This window comes from Convolutriloba macropyga, chromosome 14 (assembly GCF_964194025.1).
Source record: "Convolutriloba macropyga chromosome 14, txConMacr16.3, whole genome shotgun sequence".
NCBI lineage: Eukaryota > Metazoa > Xenacoelomorpha > Acoela > Convolutidae > Convolutriloba > Convolutriloba macropyga.
In genome coordinates, this window is record NC_134481.1 from 10,168,574 (window position 1) to 10,182,882 (window position 14,309).

The 14,309-nt window shown below is 38.5% G+C and overlaps 2 protein-coding genes across 4 annotated transcripts in view; one reads left to right on the top strand and one right to left on the bottom strand.

Annotated features, from left to right (window-relative positions):
* Positions 1-14,309, bottom strand: part of LOC142353693 (plastin-3-like) — a 577,871-nt gene that overhangs the window by 555,918 nt on the left and 7,644 nt on the right. The gene's annotated exons all lie outside the window — the stretch shown is intronic.
* Positions 9,583-14,309, top strand: part of LOC142353692 (uncharacterized) — a 56,145-nt gene continuing 51,418 nt past the window's right edge. For both annotated transcript variants that reach the window (XM_075406007.1, XM_075406008.1), the window contains exons 1-4: positions 9,583-11,108; positions 11,556-11,809; positions 12,274-12,378; positions 12,794-12,986. In XM_075406007.1, the coding sequence (XP_075262122.1) occupies positions 9,642-11,108; positions 11,556-11,809; positions 12,274-12,378; positions 12,794-12,986 (2,019 nt within the window). In that variant the 5' untranslated portion in view covers positions 9,583-9,641. The remainder of the gene's footprint in view (positions 11,109-11,555; positions 11,810-12,273; positions 12,379-12,793; positions 12,987-14,309) is intronic.

The window sequence follows — 14,309 nt, forward strand, 5'->3', positions numbered from 1 at the left end:
GATGTTCCAAATTCGCATTTTTCTATTGACAGTTTGAAACCCAGGCTTTCTTTTTTAACAAAAGTTTGTACCAAGTTTTTAATAAGTGCATATCCATCGATTGCTCCTGATCCTAGGTCATCAAAATAGACAAAGCATCTATCGCTTGCAACGCATGCATAAAAGTGTTTGTCTGAATAAGCACTGAAGGCTGTGGGCGATCTGCTTAAGCCTTGCGCAAGTCGCTTGGAAGCAAATGCACGCTCTCCAAAATTCAATGCGAGTAATTGAATACTCTACTCATCCGCCATTTGCATCAAAAAAAATGCTTCGCTGCAATCCGTTTTTGCAAAAATTGATTTATCTGCTAAATGAGCACTGGCATCAGCCATTGTCGGAACAGGGAAATTATGATCCGAGTGGTCATGTCTAATTTAGTGGTTTATTTTTCTAAGATCAATCAGAGTTTGTAGATTTCTACTTGACTTTCGTTGGGCGAAGATCGGTGACGAATACTTCGAAAATGGTAATGTTGATATGATATCATAATTTTGCATAAGTGCAAATTCAATAATTAGTTCGTCACGAAAGAGTATCGGAGTTGTCGCATATAGAGTATATACCAGAAGGTTATGCTCAGGTGTCAATTTGACTGGACTGTTGGTATTTTTTCCTAAATCTAATCGGTGTCGTGCATAAATTATTTGAAAGCGTACCACCATTCCTTCTATTTTTTCTTTTGACTAGTTTTGAATATCGACTTATCCCAATTCAATTGTCAAAGAAATTGTTATCGTTTGGCGTCATCAATGGTTGGATCAAGCATTTCTTCTTCGTTAAATTTCATTAGAGACTCATAATTTTTTTTTCTACTCCGATAAGCTTCGAGGCGTCTTTATAATGTTCAGGTGCCGGAAATAAAAATCCATCAAACTTTTGTTGAAATGCTTGTTGACGAATATATTGTGCTAATTTAGGATAGCTAGTATTGTGCTCATTATTTTTAATCAGACTACAAAGTGATGGGTGAATTGGTTTGATAAATTACGCTTGTTTTGATGTTAAAACTTCAAATTTCTCTACTCTTGTTTTTGCTGTAACTATGAATTTTTTTGGATTGAGGTTCATGATTCCAGTGTGAGTTTGACAATTTCCATCCAATTTACTAATAGAAGTCATTATGCAAAGGCCTGACTTATTTTCAAATTGAATTGAAGCTTTTATCAATCCTGAAGTATAGTCATAAGCTTTGTTTGAGTTAATCAGTTTAATACCAATAATTTCTTGTTGATTCGGATGTTTAGTAATTTTTGAGACTGTATGTGAAAGTTGTGATTTCGATAATTTTCTTTCGTACTTTATTGAAACGGCCCATGAGATAGTTAGATCCGGTAAATAGGGAAGACCTTCAAAAGGATAAATTACAGTATTGTTTTTGAGAAAGAATGGAAGGCTGAGTAACGTTGAAGTCACGTTTTTTTTATTAAGAATTCTTTTGTAAATTGACAATTCCCGATGGTTATTTGAATTTTAACGCATTTTTCAACATCAATAACCCTAACATCTGCCATTTTTGTCGATTCGGGAAATACTTCTGACGATTTGATGATCTTGCTTGGCTCCTTGTTGAGTATCAAGTTGAAGAGTTTAATTGGCAATGCGCTCGAAAATGCGCATTATCTAATTAAGCGTTGATGTGGAAGGTATCAAAATTAAGCGGTACATGGAAAAGTTTCTCTCCTAGTAAAGAAATTTTGCTAGTTTTACATGCTGGGACAATAGACGTTAGAAAAGGTGTTTTTCAGTTTTTGAAGGGTCGTAGCTGTTGAATGGGACGTTTGTCCCACTTTCTGGTAGCGATTGAAACCAGCAGGCAATTCTTTTGTGTCCTGGCTGTTCACAGCAGTGACAAAACAGGTTACCTCCTCCTCGGTAGAAATTTTGAAAGCGTTGTGACAGTTTTCCGCTATTAGTCCAACTTCTTCTTTTCTGTTGCGGTCGGCTAGCAAATGAGTTTTGCCCACGATAGTTGCTGTTGTTGTTGGGATTTCCCCCTAAAATCACGAAGCCCCTATAGGGCCCTCTTAGAGTAATGCCCCTCGAGAATCTCTGCATGTTATTTCCGAGTATTTTCAGCGTTTTTTTAATTTGCAATTGGTAGCAGCAATGGAATAAGTGCTTCCGTCATTGAATTTGCTGTCTCATTAAAAGAAAGTGCGTTAAATGTTGTACTTGTTGCTTCTTTATCTGGTAGAATACTTTTCAACGCTAACCTGTTGGAGAGAAATGTGCAAAGTTCTTGAACTGTTTTTGTATCTGGCTCCGTCAACATTTTAAACCGTAATTGGGAAGGCAGGCCACATATGAATGAATCACTTATCCCTTTGGTTCTCTTTTGTGATCTATTTTCCTATGTTGGATTTGGAAATGCTAAATTCGCCAATCTTGTCATATCTGTTAAATAATCCTCTGGGGTCTCTCTTGATAAACTTTATTTTTGTTTTTGAAATCATAGTTTGGACAATTCTATTATGTTTGTACTTAGATATCGGTTTTCAAGAGCTCGGATTTCTTTGTCAAATGTGTCTCTGTTGTCTGCTGTTGGAATTTCCACGAAGAAAACTAATGCGCCGCCTGTCAAATGCAGTTTGAGGTAATCCAGTTTACCGTTCTTCCGTACTTGCGCAAGTGACACTGAGCTTCTGATCTGTTCCCTGAAAGTACGAAAATCTTCTGTTTCGCCAACGGAAAGTGGGTTGAGAACGACAAATTGTCCTGAACTTGTTCCTGTGTTGCGTGTTTGAATAGCAATCGTAATGACCGCAGCCATTGCTGTAAAATCTGTCCTTTTTGCCATTTGGATAGCATCAAATTTGTTCAATAAAGTTTAGAAGGCAAAGTTCATTTGAATTCGGGGTTGCAAATCAATTATGCAGTTTGAGTTGGTGGTGAGAGTTAATCTATTTTCAATAAAGTTGTTCTCAATTTCAGTAGTGTAAAATATATGAATACAAGTTCGAATGTCGATTTTGATAAAATATGAAAATTGCTGTTTCAAAATTATTTATAGAGTAAGAGAAAATGGGACCAATATCGTTGTTAACTCTAACTTTGATATTTTTGCAAGAACGTTGAAAGTGTTGAATTTCAAAGTATCAAGCGTTGTTAGATTTCCATCGAAATTTTAGTAGATAAACCATGTTTTGCGTTCGAAAATGCAAGATTTATCGTTATGTATAACTGTTTTTCCTCCTGTCACCAACTTGTCTTGGTGTTACCTGGTTATATTGTTAAGTATCTGATGATAATTACAAAATATTTCCGGTCTTCGGATATGGGTCTAGCAGTTATCCCCAATACAATAATGTTTCTAACAATCAATTCTCTTCTTCATTGCTTCTAAATCTTCTCCTTCAACTATTCAGAATTTTTCTTCTACTTCGGTTCTACAAATCCAATCGCTCTAATGGCAAGTTATCTATCACTAATTCATTCAATATTTCGTACAATTTTTCCACCAATAAGATTTAACTAAATCTAAAAAGAAATGGCTTTACTTTGAGTCCCATCAAAGTTTAGACATTACTGAGCGAGGATACGATTACACCCGTTTGTATATAACAGATATGACTAAAGAAAGCCTGCGATATATTTTCTCACAACGCCGTTGTGAATAAAAAAGGGGATTTGCTTTTAATCCGCATAGGGCAATCCAATGGATGAGTAGTGATCCCCCACTATGAGACATCACTGCATTGTATATACTTTTAAAGACAAGGCACTATAACTTTTTTAGAGCTGCGTCAAAAAAATTGAATTTCTGTATGGGCTAACTTACTATGAATCTAGTCTTCCCGACCGCAATATGGCACTGCAAGAAATATCAATTTCGGTCCGCCAATTGAAACCACGGCACACTCTGAGGTATATGATAGCGCTGGGCAGAAGAGCAAAACTTATTTTCGTGCTTATGTACGTAAAGCGTCGGGAAATGACTCATCTTTCTTTTGAGCAACTTCGCTGGCTAGTTGTTTAATAGTGCGCGTTGCGGATGGTTCTGCACCATCAAGCAGGAAAACACGACCGGAACGAAATTACTCTTCTCGACGTCAAGTACTCATTGCTCATACTTCAGTCACTTCAGTGACTCATGATGCGTTTATGCTTCTACTGAGTTTTTGGGCATGATATGGCATATGGTTAAAGATCTTCAGGTCGAAGAAATAACGGCTGAACCTAACCCATATGCTTTTCGCTTTAATATCTAGTCGCATATTTTCATCAGTGCTAGTAGTTTTGCGTATAAGGAATTAGTCTTGAAGCAACTGAAGAGTCGGCTCAACTTCGACATCATAGCAAACATTATTCATGATTTTAACAAAGGTGTCTCAGATCTTGTTGTCTTTCGTGTGGGCATACTCCCCCTCCCTTTGCAAAGTGGAGAGCATGTGATTGGGTTAATTTTTCAACACATGGACAATTAATGGACGTATTTTTGGTCTCAATTTAATATCTATTGCAAAACCCGTCTCTATGTTTGGACTTCGTTAGTGTTAAACCGTAACGTTTGAGCGGTAGAGCTTTGAGCCGGTTTGAGGCTCCTTTTCCCGAAGCCATTTCGACTTCGTGACTTTGCTTGGTCTGAAGGTTTTCCATAAGATCCTTCTTACGCGATCAAATAATATTCAGGCGTGTGGTTCCTGGCCGTGCGTTACGCGTTCTTGGGTCAGATGAGCAGTTGCTCGATCCTCGTCTTCAAGAGGAGAGGATGCGGTCAGCGAAGCAGTGTACTCTGTTTCGTAATCTATTGGCTCATTGACGTTAAATAAGCTCGGGTTGGCAGCGAATACAATCGCCGTGCGGATTGAGACACCTGAGAGTCAAAGAACGAAGGTAGGACGTGCGTTTGGATGTTGCCTTCTATGTCTGTGAAGATATTTCACGAGATTGTTGTTGTTCGGGCGCGAAATTTATTTTTTGTTGCACGCCTCTTCTGAGGCATGCGTAAGCGTTATGAGGGGATGTTTTTGCTACCTGTCCCGATTTTCTTAACAAATTGGAATACTTTACCGCTGTGGTTACATTGAAGTTCTCATAGGTTTTGTCAATGCCAAATACAGATCCTAGTACGCGGAAGCAATCAAAATTTTCAACTGCTGTCCCCTCAAACAACCAGATAGTTTTGATTTTTGACGCCTCTTTAGCTATTATATGACACTTCGGGGCGTTCAAATTGTAGCCAAAATAGCTATCATCTTCAGTGAATTGTTTGAAGAACAAGAGTAAGTCCTCCAAACGTCCTACTGCTCTGCCGTTGTCTGGGTACCATTTTTGCGACACGTGCGTCCTCCGGACAAGCTTGAAAAAGTCAATGGTGGCTACTCCATACATAGCCATAGCAAGGGGGTCTCCTGGTGTGTGCCTTCTAGAGAATGCAGTGTTTTACTTGCAACATATAAATCCGACGGGGCTGAATATGAGTGTTTTGAACAACAAAACTCTAGGTAGGGCAAATTCTCTTGATATTTTCAACAGCCAAGTTACGGTTGAGACTGTTGAAGGCGTTTTTTTGCGTCTATCAGGAGAACAGCGTCAATTTCAGGTTTTTATTATTGCGAGCACAGAGAGTGAATTGCGTGTTCAGTCACGCATTTTTGGCCTAGGGAAAGTTGTGTGTTACCGCCCAAGAAGCGTAGGTCGTTTTTGATACGCTTGATGCGACGAAGAACGTGTACGCCAATAGGTCGAATACCGGGGTTTTTGTTTAAGGGGATTAGTCTAGTGGTGTTGTACGATTCGAGAGAGTTTGCAGATACTTTTTCAGTTGAGAGAAGAATACCAATTTCGGTTACCGTTTTCGCTATGTTTGGTGAAATTTCTTTGAAACAAGTAAAAAGTCGGCTCCAATCGTTTGCGTCTAACTAGGATGATCCGTGGCTGCCATGTGTTTTCAAGGCTGCTTTTTTAACTGCCGATGCACCTATGTTTTGATACGCCCTTGTGAATGGGGCAATGAGAGTGAGGCTGAAAGTGAAACCCTATACAATCAATTTTCTCAGAGAATTTTTGTGTGAAAGACACCAATGTAAGATCTTTGACGGAAGTTGATCAGAGATGAAAATGGTCAACCAAAATGTAACACAAGGTATTGTTGGTGGCCCCTACTTTTACAAGGTGGGTACGGATGATATCATTGAAGCAGCGCCCGATGATGAGAACAATCTGATTACAGTATTTGCAGACGACAACACGCCAACGGTGGGATACAAGAAGGGCCAAGAGGATTGCATATCGCTGGTGGAATCAATTATCAGTGAATTAGAAGCAACGAATTTAGCTGTAATTATTGAGAAGACCACAGAATTAAGAATCATCTTCAAAGCAGGATCGAGCATACCTGATTATCCTGGCATCCAGCAGTTTGAAGAAGTGGAAATACCGGGCTTTACCATCTCGAATAATCTTTTGATACCCACATTCGGCAAATGGTGAACCTTTTTCACCGAGTTAGAAGTTCCTATTTCCATAGACGGTAATAAATCAGATGTAACTTGCTAACGACCCATAAGTCTTTTAAACTGAATGTCCAAGGTACTCGATGAAGTTATTTTTGATGAAATATTCGAACTAGTAAGACGCAAACTCTGTGAAAATCAATTTGGCTGCAAGAAAAATCGACCGGCAACTTTGCTGTTACTATTATTTCTCGACACAGGGTACAAAAAGTTTGATAGTTTGTAGTTTCGATCAAAAACCTAAGCATCTTATATCTTGACTTTGCAAAAGCTTTTGACACTGCACCACATAATATTCTGATACAAAAGCTTTATAACATTGGCGTTGAAGGGAAGTTAATTCAATTGATATCGCCATATTTAACGAATTGCAAAGAGTTTGTAAAAATCATTAATGAGGTACCTGATTTGATTGAAGTCTCCAGTGTTGTACCACAGGGTTCGATATTAGGACCTCTTTTCTTCGTTATTTTCATCAACGACTTGCCTGAACACCTAACTGAAGTAATTTGCTTTGCCTCTGCTGATGATATGACACTGATAAATGAGAAGCAATGCAATACTGAAACCGCAGCTTCTAGTTCGTCAACTTGGTGCAAAGAAAATCAAATGAGACTAAATTATAACAAACTCACCTCCTGAACTTCAAAGGAAATATAACGGCGTCTATTGACAGCCATAAGCTAGATCAAGTAAAAAATCAGCGAGATCTTGTGTTCCAAGTTTCAGAAAAACTAAATTGGAATGAAAAATGCTCCTTTAGAAAACGAAAAAGTTTATGTGCTTTTTTCAATCTGAAAAGAAACATTTCTCAAAGGTTTGAACAAAAATCTAAACTGCACGCTTTTTTAGGTTACTTTGTACCGATGGTTACTTATTGCTCACAGGCATGGTTTCCGAAAAAGTCGCAAATGAAAATAATTGAAAAGTTACAAAAAATTGCCACAAAATGGATTTTGAGCGAAAAGCAGAGCTATAAACAGCGACTTGTTACCTTGAATTTTTTGCATCTTAGCCTTTATATTGAAATGCACGAATTATTATACCTTATTGCTTTAAAACAAGGTATATACGACGTTGAACTACCGAACTTAGACAGTATTCAGGAAAGTACCACGCGTCAACATAGCCGAGGAGAACTACAAATAAACAAAAATCGATTAATAAGAAGCGACGAAAATTTTTCCACTGGACAAAAATTCTACATCTTAGTGCTCAAAGTTTATTCAAATTATGGTAGAAGCTTAAATAAAAATAGTGACAAAAATTTTTTGGCATTCTTTCTGCAATCAGTACACAGAGGAAAACAAATGCACTTGGCTCATTGTATGCAAGTGTGGATACTGTCCAGAATTTTCCATTCAATGTCATTCGTGGCGCCACGACATTCAACCAGATGTTGACCCACCTGTGAATCCTTCTTTTGATGTTCTGTTATACTTGTGGTAACATGCCGGCTTGTTTGCCCAACATAGATGGATCCGCATCCATTTCATTTAATCTCATTTACCACGTGGGATTTCAGGTCTCTCTCCAAAGATGATTTCAGGGTGGGGAGGCACGATCTTTATTTCCGCGTTGTAAAAACTACTTGCAACTCGCAGAGGTTCTTTAGTTTGCTTGCATAGTTTTGAGTAAGGTTGCTTCTGTTTTGTAGAAAAATAGTTGGCTTATCAACAGATTTATTCTTGCTTTTTTGATGCTTTTTTGGTGTTGCTCTTAATTGGTCTTTACCGCCACTTAATATCTTTTCTAGAGTCTGATTCACTATTTTTGAAGACCATTCCTCTGGATATTGATTTATGGTCCAGCAAGTTTTGTTCTTTTCAAGAGCCTGATCGAAGGCCAACCAATTAGGTGTTGCATTAAAAGCCCTGTGAACCGCCCCTTGAATCACATTTTTCTTATGCTTAAGCGGTGCACAGCTGCGCAAATTCAGTATTATTCCAGTGTCAGTTGGTTTTTGATACCAATGACAGGTGAATGTCAAGAAAAGGCAAATCCCCATCCATGTTCACTTTTTCTAAGGTAAATTGCAGGTTGTTGTGTAATGAGTTTGCAAATTTTAAATACTCATCCGGGTCACCACGAACCGTGCAGATAATATCGTCCACATACCTTTTAAACAATTTCATCTTATCATGCCCCACTTTCTGTTGATTGCTGCAATAAGTACAAATCCAAACAACATCCTGCATGTTGGCGTATCCCTCATGCGATATTTTTTGGCATCTTGCATGAAACCAGTTTTTGCATGACTCACATTCTACTCCTTTTCCTCGGTAAGTGACTCTCCGGTTACAGTCTTTGCACTTCCCGTTTTGGTCGGATCTGGAAAAGTTTTCACTGAGCTCCGGTTTTTGCAGTGATGCCTCAAACGATTTCATCCACACGTTTGCTAGTATTACAGCCAGTGATGCACTCATAGCCAGACCATCTGATTGCACATACCAGATTCCATTACATTTGAAATGAACATTCGTCACCGCAAGCTTTAGCAAACTTTTCATGGCGGACCTTGGGATATCTGGAGCTAGGTTGCTTGAATAGAGTTCTCTTAGAGCTATTTCTATAGCCTCTCCAACTGGAACGTTGGTGTACAAACTTTTTACGTCAAGAGATACTATCTGCTCGTCATCTTCAAGAGTGAGAGACTCTAAGGCTACTACTACTATTACAATGATGGTGATATACAATTGATGTACAATGCGCGTTAGTATTATCAAGGCTGACATCCGACCTCAGCGCTTGGGGCGAGAATACGACTACTTTTTAGCACTGTGTGATGGCGTTCAGCGGGCTGTAAAGCTTTTAATTATTGGATCTTTTACGCCCATAAGACAGCTGATTTACACCAATGATCTAAAACTCCTCAAAACTATTAACTGCCCTCAAGGACAAAGTATGCTGACCAAAGGCTCCGTCAGCGTCCACCCTCCACGACAGGCAGTTCGAGAGAAGCAGATCTTAGAATCTTTCCACATAGATTTTTAAGAGCATACAGTTTGTAACGTTTTTATATAAAATAATGAGTGTTTTTTTTTTTCGTTTTGAATTTACCATTATCTTATATTAACTCCGGGGAAATGCAGTTGTTATTTTTTTCAGAATATAAAATGCGAGTGCTGATGTAATAGTGCCGTTATAATGTTTGAGAGCTACCATTCTACTAGTGGGCAAGAGGCTCCCACTGGTCGCCTGTCCGGATATTCTGTTAACTCGCCACCCCTTCAGCGAAAATCAACGTTGCCTCGTAGCCCCGATTCTGAATCTGCAGGTAAGATGGCAGAAACCACTGGAAGTTTACCCGCATCGCCCGTAGAGGTGACCTTTAGGAGAATTGGCAATCGTCGAGCGCGAGAGAGCTTCAATCGGTTGTCAGTAGAATTTGATGCTGACGCCCCTGAAGACGCTAAGACATATACTGAGCGTTTTGCCTCTGCAAAAGCGTTATTTGAAAATATGACACGCTCGCATATGCCTTCAATAGAGTCGCCTAACAGAACTAACGTAACTAAAGTTCCAAGGGCTGGTTTTAAAAACCGATCACCTAATGGAACAAAAGTCTCTCCTCCAGTTCCCATGAAACCCGTTCATTTGACCTCAAGACCTAATGACTCTTTCAGAGAATCAGGAAGTTTACCCAAAACAGAGAAAGTATCACCTATCGCATCTAATTTAAACAGGCTATTGCCTGACTCGCCTAAAAGGTCATCACATGCGGAGGGTACTGACAATTTAATAGACAATCTGGGTCCTCGACTTAGCCCCGAAGGTCAAGCTGATCCATCGCCGCCATCATCAACGGTCGATTTGAACACAGCACAAAATGAAAAGGTTGTTGATGGATCTGTCGCTGATGTCAATCAGAAAGATTCGTCGGTTGCTGAAAAGAATCTTGACGCCGAAGAGGAAGAAGAAGAAGACCCTTACGTGTCAATAAAGGCGCCTGTATTAACACAAGAGGAAAATGAAGGTACTGAAAATTTACATCCTGATGAGCTTCTTGATGAAACAGAACCACCTCCAGTATATAGCGGCTCAGCTGAAGAAGGTTTTATTCCTAGTGATCTAACTCAAAAGCCAATCGAAGAAGTGTCGGAAGTAAGTTCTGAACCAAAACCAGAAAATGCTTCAGAGCAGTTAAACGGAGAATTAGCTCCGGACTCAAAAGTGAACACTAAAGTGAACGATGACAAAGACGATACAGAAACTGAAATTGCTGACGATTCTAGTGTTAATGAAGATGAATACGATTTAGGAAATGAGCTTACAGCAGATTACAACTTGCCAAAAGATGACCCAAATGCCCTCATAGATAACACCACGCAAAGTGCGGCTGAACTAGCAAGTGAAGAATATGAAAAGCAGATATTATCTAACGTTGAAGCTGCCGAAGTTATTGAAGATCGCGATCAATCGGATCATTCAGAAGGCCCTGATGACTACGAGGAGGAAGATGAAGAAGTGAATGTTTGGAGAAGGGTTTATGAAGGACTTCAGGAAGTGGATGAGATGGAAGGGCTTCCACCGCCGATGGAGGAGGACTTGTATGTTATTGATGATGAAATCACAAGGAAAAAGAAAGTCGTCTTCTCAACAGATAACATTAAGGTAGTAATAGGCCATAGCCATTTCATAAATGTGATTTAATCTAGATAGCTGAAAGTTTGAGCAGTAGCTCCGAATGATGACTTAAAGAACCACTGTTCTCTGATTCAAGTGTTTGCAGAAATTTTGCTAATACTTTTAACACGCGAAAAGGTTACTTTTGCGTAGTTAAGTATAGCATACTTAAGGGATCTTTTATAAGATATCCTTGGGCTATTTTATTTGAGCGAAATGACGGAAACAATATTCTTAAGCATGGCTCAACTTAATTTTAATTCGGCACCAGCGAAATTGATGATGAGATTCCGCTAATGTGTTCTCAAATTATGTACATCTCTATGAGGATTCCTCAAAAGTTGTTTGTACTAATTTACATTGACTGAGCTGCAGTTAATGCTGTAAGTCATACAATCAACCGCAAAAAAGTTTCAACATTTGATGTGATTTCAGGTATCCTACACATACTCGTTACACGACTTGGACAGGAGAAATGACCAAATAGACCCTGTGGGTGCCAGCGCTGAATACGAACTGGAAAAGAGGATAGACAAAATGACTCTGTTCGAAGTGGAGCTGGATAAAAGCAACACTGGACTCGGTCTCAGTATTATTGGGATGGGTGTGGGTGCAGACGCGGGGGTGGAAAAATTGGGCATTTTCATCAAAACAATGAACCCTAATGGAGCTGCAGCTCAAAGCGGAAAGTAAGTGATAGCAGCTTTTAAAAAAATGATGTTTAAGATGGCCATTGACAGGTTAATCAAATAGGGGCGCCGGATAATCAAAATGTGTTGAGCGCATCAGAATTATATCTTCAGCTATCAGCTCATGATCTTGAACTGTGGTGCATAAAATTAAACTGCGCATTCAATTAATAATAATAATGTTTAATAATAATAATAAAACTGGCAGTTGTGGAGAAAGGGTGAAAATATGCCTAATTTTACGTTCTTTGATGACGTGGATTAATAACCTTTAAGACTTAAAATTGTAATGGATGGTCAATTTATTTCTCGATTTTGTACAAATAGGCATAGAATATGATAAAGCTCGATAAACTGAAACAAAGCAAGTGGATAATGAACAAGACCCAATAAGATTGCCTAAAATTGAACGAAGAATTTTCAAAGTTAAAAAGAGACCAAAAAGTAATTCAATTTAATTTTAGGATTTGCGTGGGTGATATGATCATAGAAGTGAATGGACAGAGTCTAGTTGGAGTCACTCAGGTCTTTGCAGCCACAGTATTGAAAAGCACAGAAAGTGTCGTCAAGTAAGTACACGGCAGTTGTTCCGTCTGTGCATAGAAATGAAAATTATAAATCTCGAACAAGGGGCATAAGTAGCATAAATTTGATTCTTTGGAATCTTTGGAAAACATGAAGTATCGAATTTGGAGAATTTGTTGTTAGTCAGTGTTTTGAATTGTCAGTGTTTTGAAGTATCGGACGAATACAAGAAATATGGCAGTCGAGGAATTACCAGGCACGAGTTAAAATCGCGAGTAACTCATACAATTAGATCTTCATGCTATCACCAATACCCAAATATCTAACTGACACATATAATCGGACCTTCAATTTATATGCAGAAGGATTGTCACTCACAATCGCCTCATAATTGTCGCCTAATTGAATTTGTCCTGTTATAACTAAAATAGGACTCAAATAATTATCCCGTTTGTTTAGGTTCTTGCTTGGGCGTGAACAAGAGAATGGAGAAATCAGTCGTCTATTACACGATGCACACGCAGAAGAGCAGGCTGCCTCAGCTGCCCAGGGCATAAACAGTCAACAACAACAACAGGCACCCATGCATGGTCACGCACACTCAAACACTGCCAGCAGTGGGGGCTCAGCCGGAGATTCTGAATCTTTCTCTGTAAGTTAAATCTGCTGACCCGGAATTGTTATCCTTTCACTTTTGTGTATGGTTATCTGTCAGCATAACCATAACCAGTTATAATTGGCAGTATAACAGTTGACAGTTATGATAGTAATTTCTAGTCCCACCTTAATTACAAAGAAGAGAATTATTAAATCAAAGAATAGATTTTTTCTGTCAGAGGCGTGTTAAAAAATGAATTTTATACGCAGACATTTTGATCTGTTCCCACAGTAGATTTTGTTGAAGAGTATATTAGTTAAGCATGAAATCTGCCCTGCTTTTGATTAAAATCTTGTAAAGTATTTAATTCATTGAATTCAACGGGTTTTACTGGAAGCAGTTCAGTACCTGAACCCATTGAAATTGCGGCTAGTTTGGTTTAGTTAGTTCGTCGTTTTGAAGCACTTTTAACCAATTTCAGTAAATTTATGCTGAAATAAGCTACTTCTGAACTGACCTGTTTGATTTGAATGCAGTTGGAACCTGAAAAAAATTAAATAAATGTTTAGTGATGACTGTTTAAGATATTCATCCTGCCATACTATAGGATGGTTAGTTTTAAACATGGTAAAAATAGCTTTGAAGATGGTTTTCGTTTGCTCAAAGCTGAACTGGCTGTGGTATTGGTTTCTTAAGTAATAAAGGATATAAAGAATTGCGAGCTCTAAGTGTATTTGGGACTCTGAAATTTGTTAATGACGACTTTGCTTTTTCGTGACTATTTTTTGCCAATGCATGAACGCAATTTCTGCTATTCATGAAAAGTAGACCGAAACAATTTGTTTTAGGTGTTGTGTTTGTTTTGTAATTCCACTTTTATTTAAAAACACTTCAGCTTTAATTAATAGCCGCATCAGCAATTCCAGGCGGCTATTATTGCGCTCCTAATTGTTTTTACTTCGTCTAACAGATTTTTCTTTCGTCTTACCCTGACTTTTTCAATGACTTCAGTGACGTCTACTGCTTTGCAGTTGAAATTTGTCTGCGTGACGTCATTTCTGCTTTTAGGTCGATTGCTTGACTTACCTCACTTGAAAAAATGACTTCCGAACTCGCTTATGGAACTTTATTATATGAACATTTACTAGTTAAAGATCAATAGTGTGCATCTAAGTAGTGCCAAACTTATATGCCCTAATTCTTGAGTAATAGTCTTAAATGTTTGATCTCGAAAGTCAATTTTTGGGGCTTTTTCCTTATAGACCGTATGTGTATCATAACGTATCATAAAAATGACAGTACGTATCTAACCCAAAAAATCTAGTGGTCTACTAAAGGACTTTTGTTCAATCTGCCTATCTTGATTCTATAGTTGTT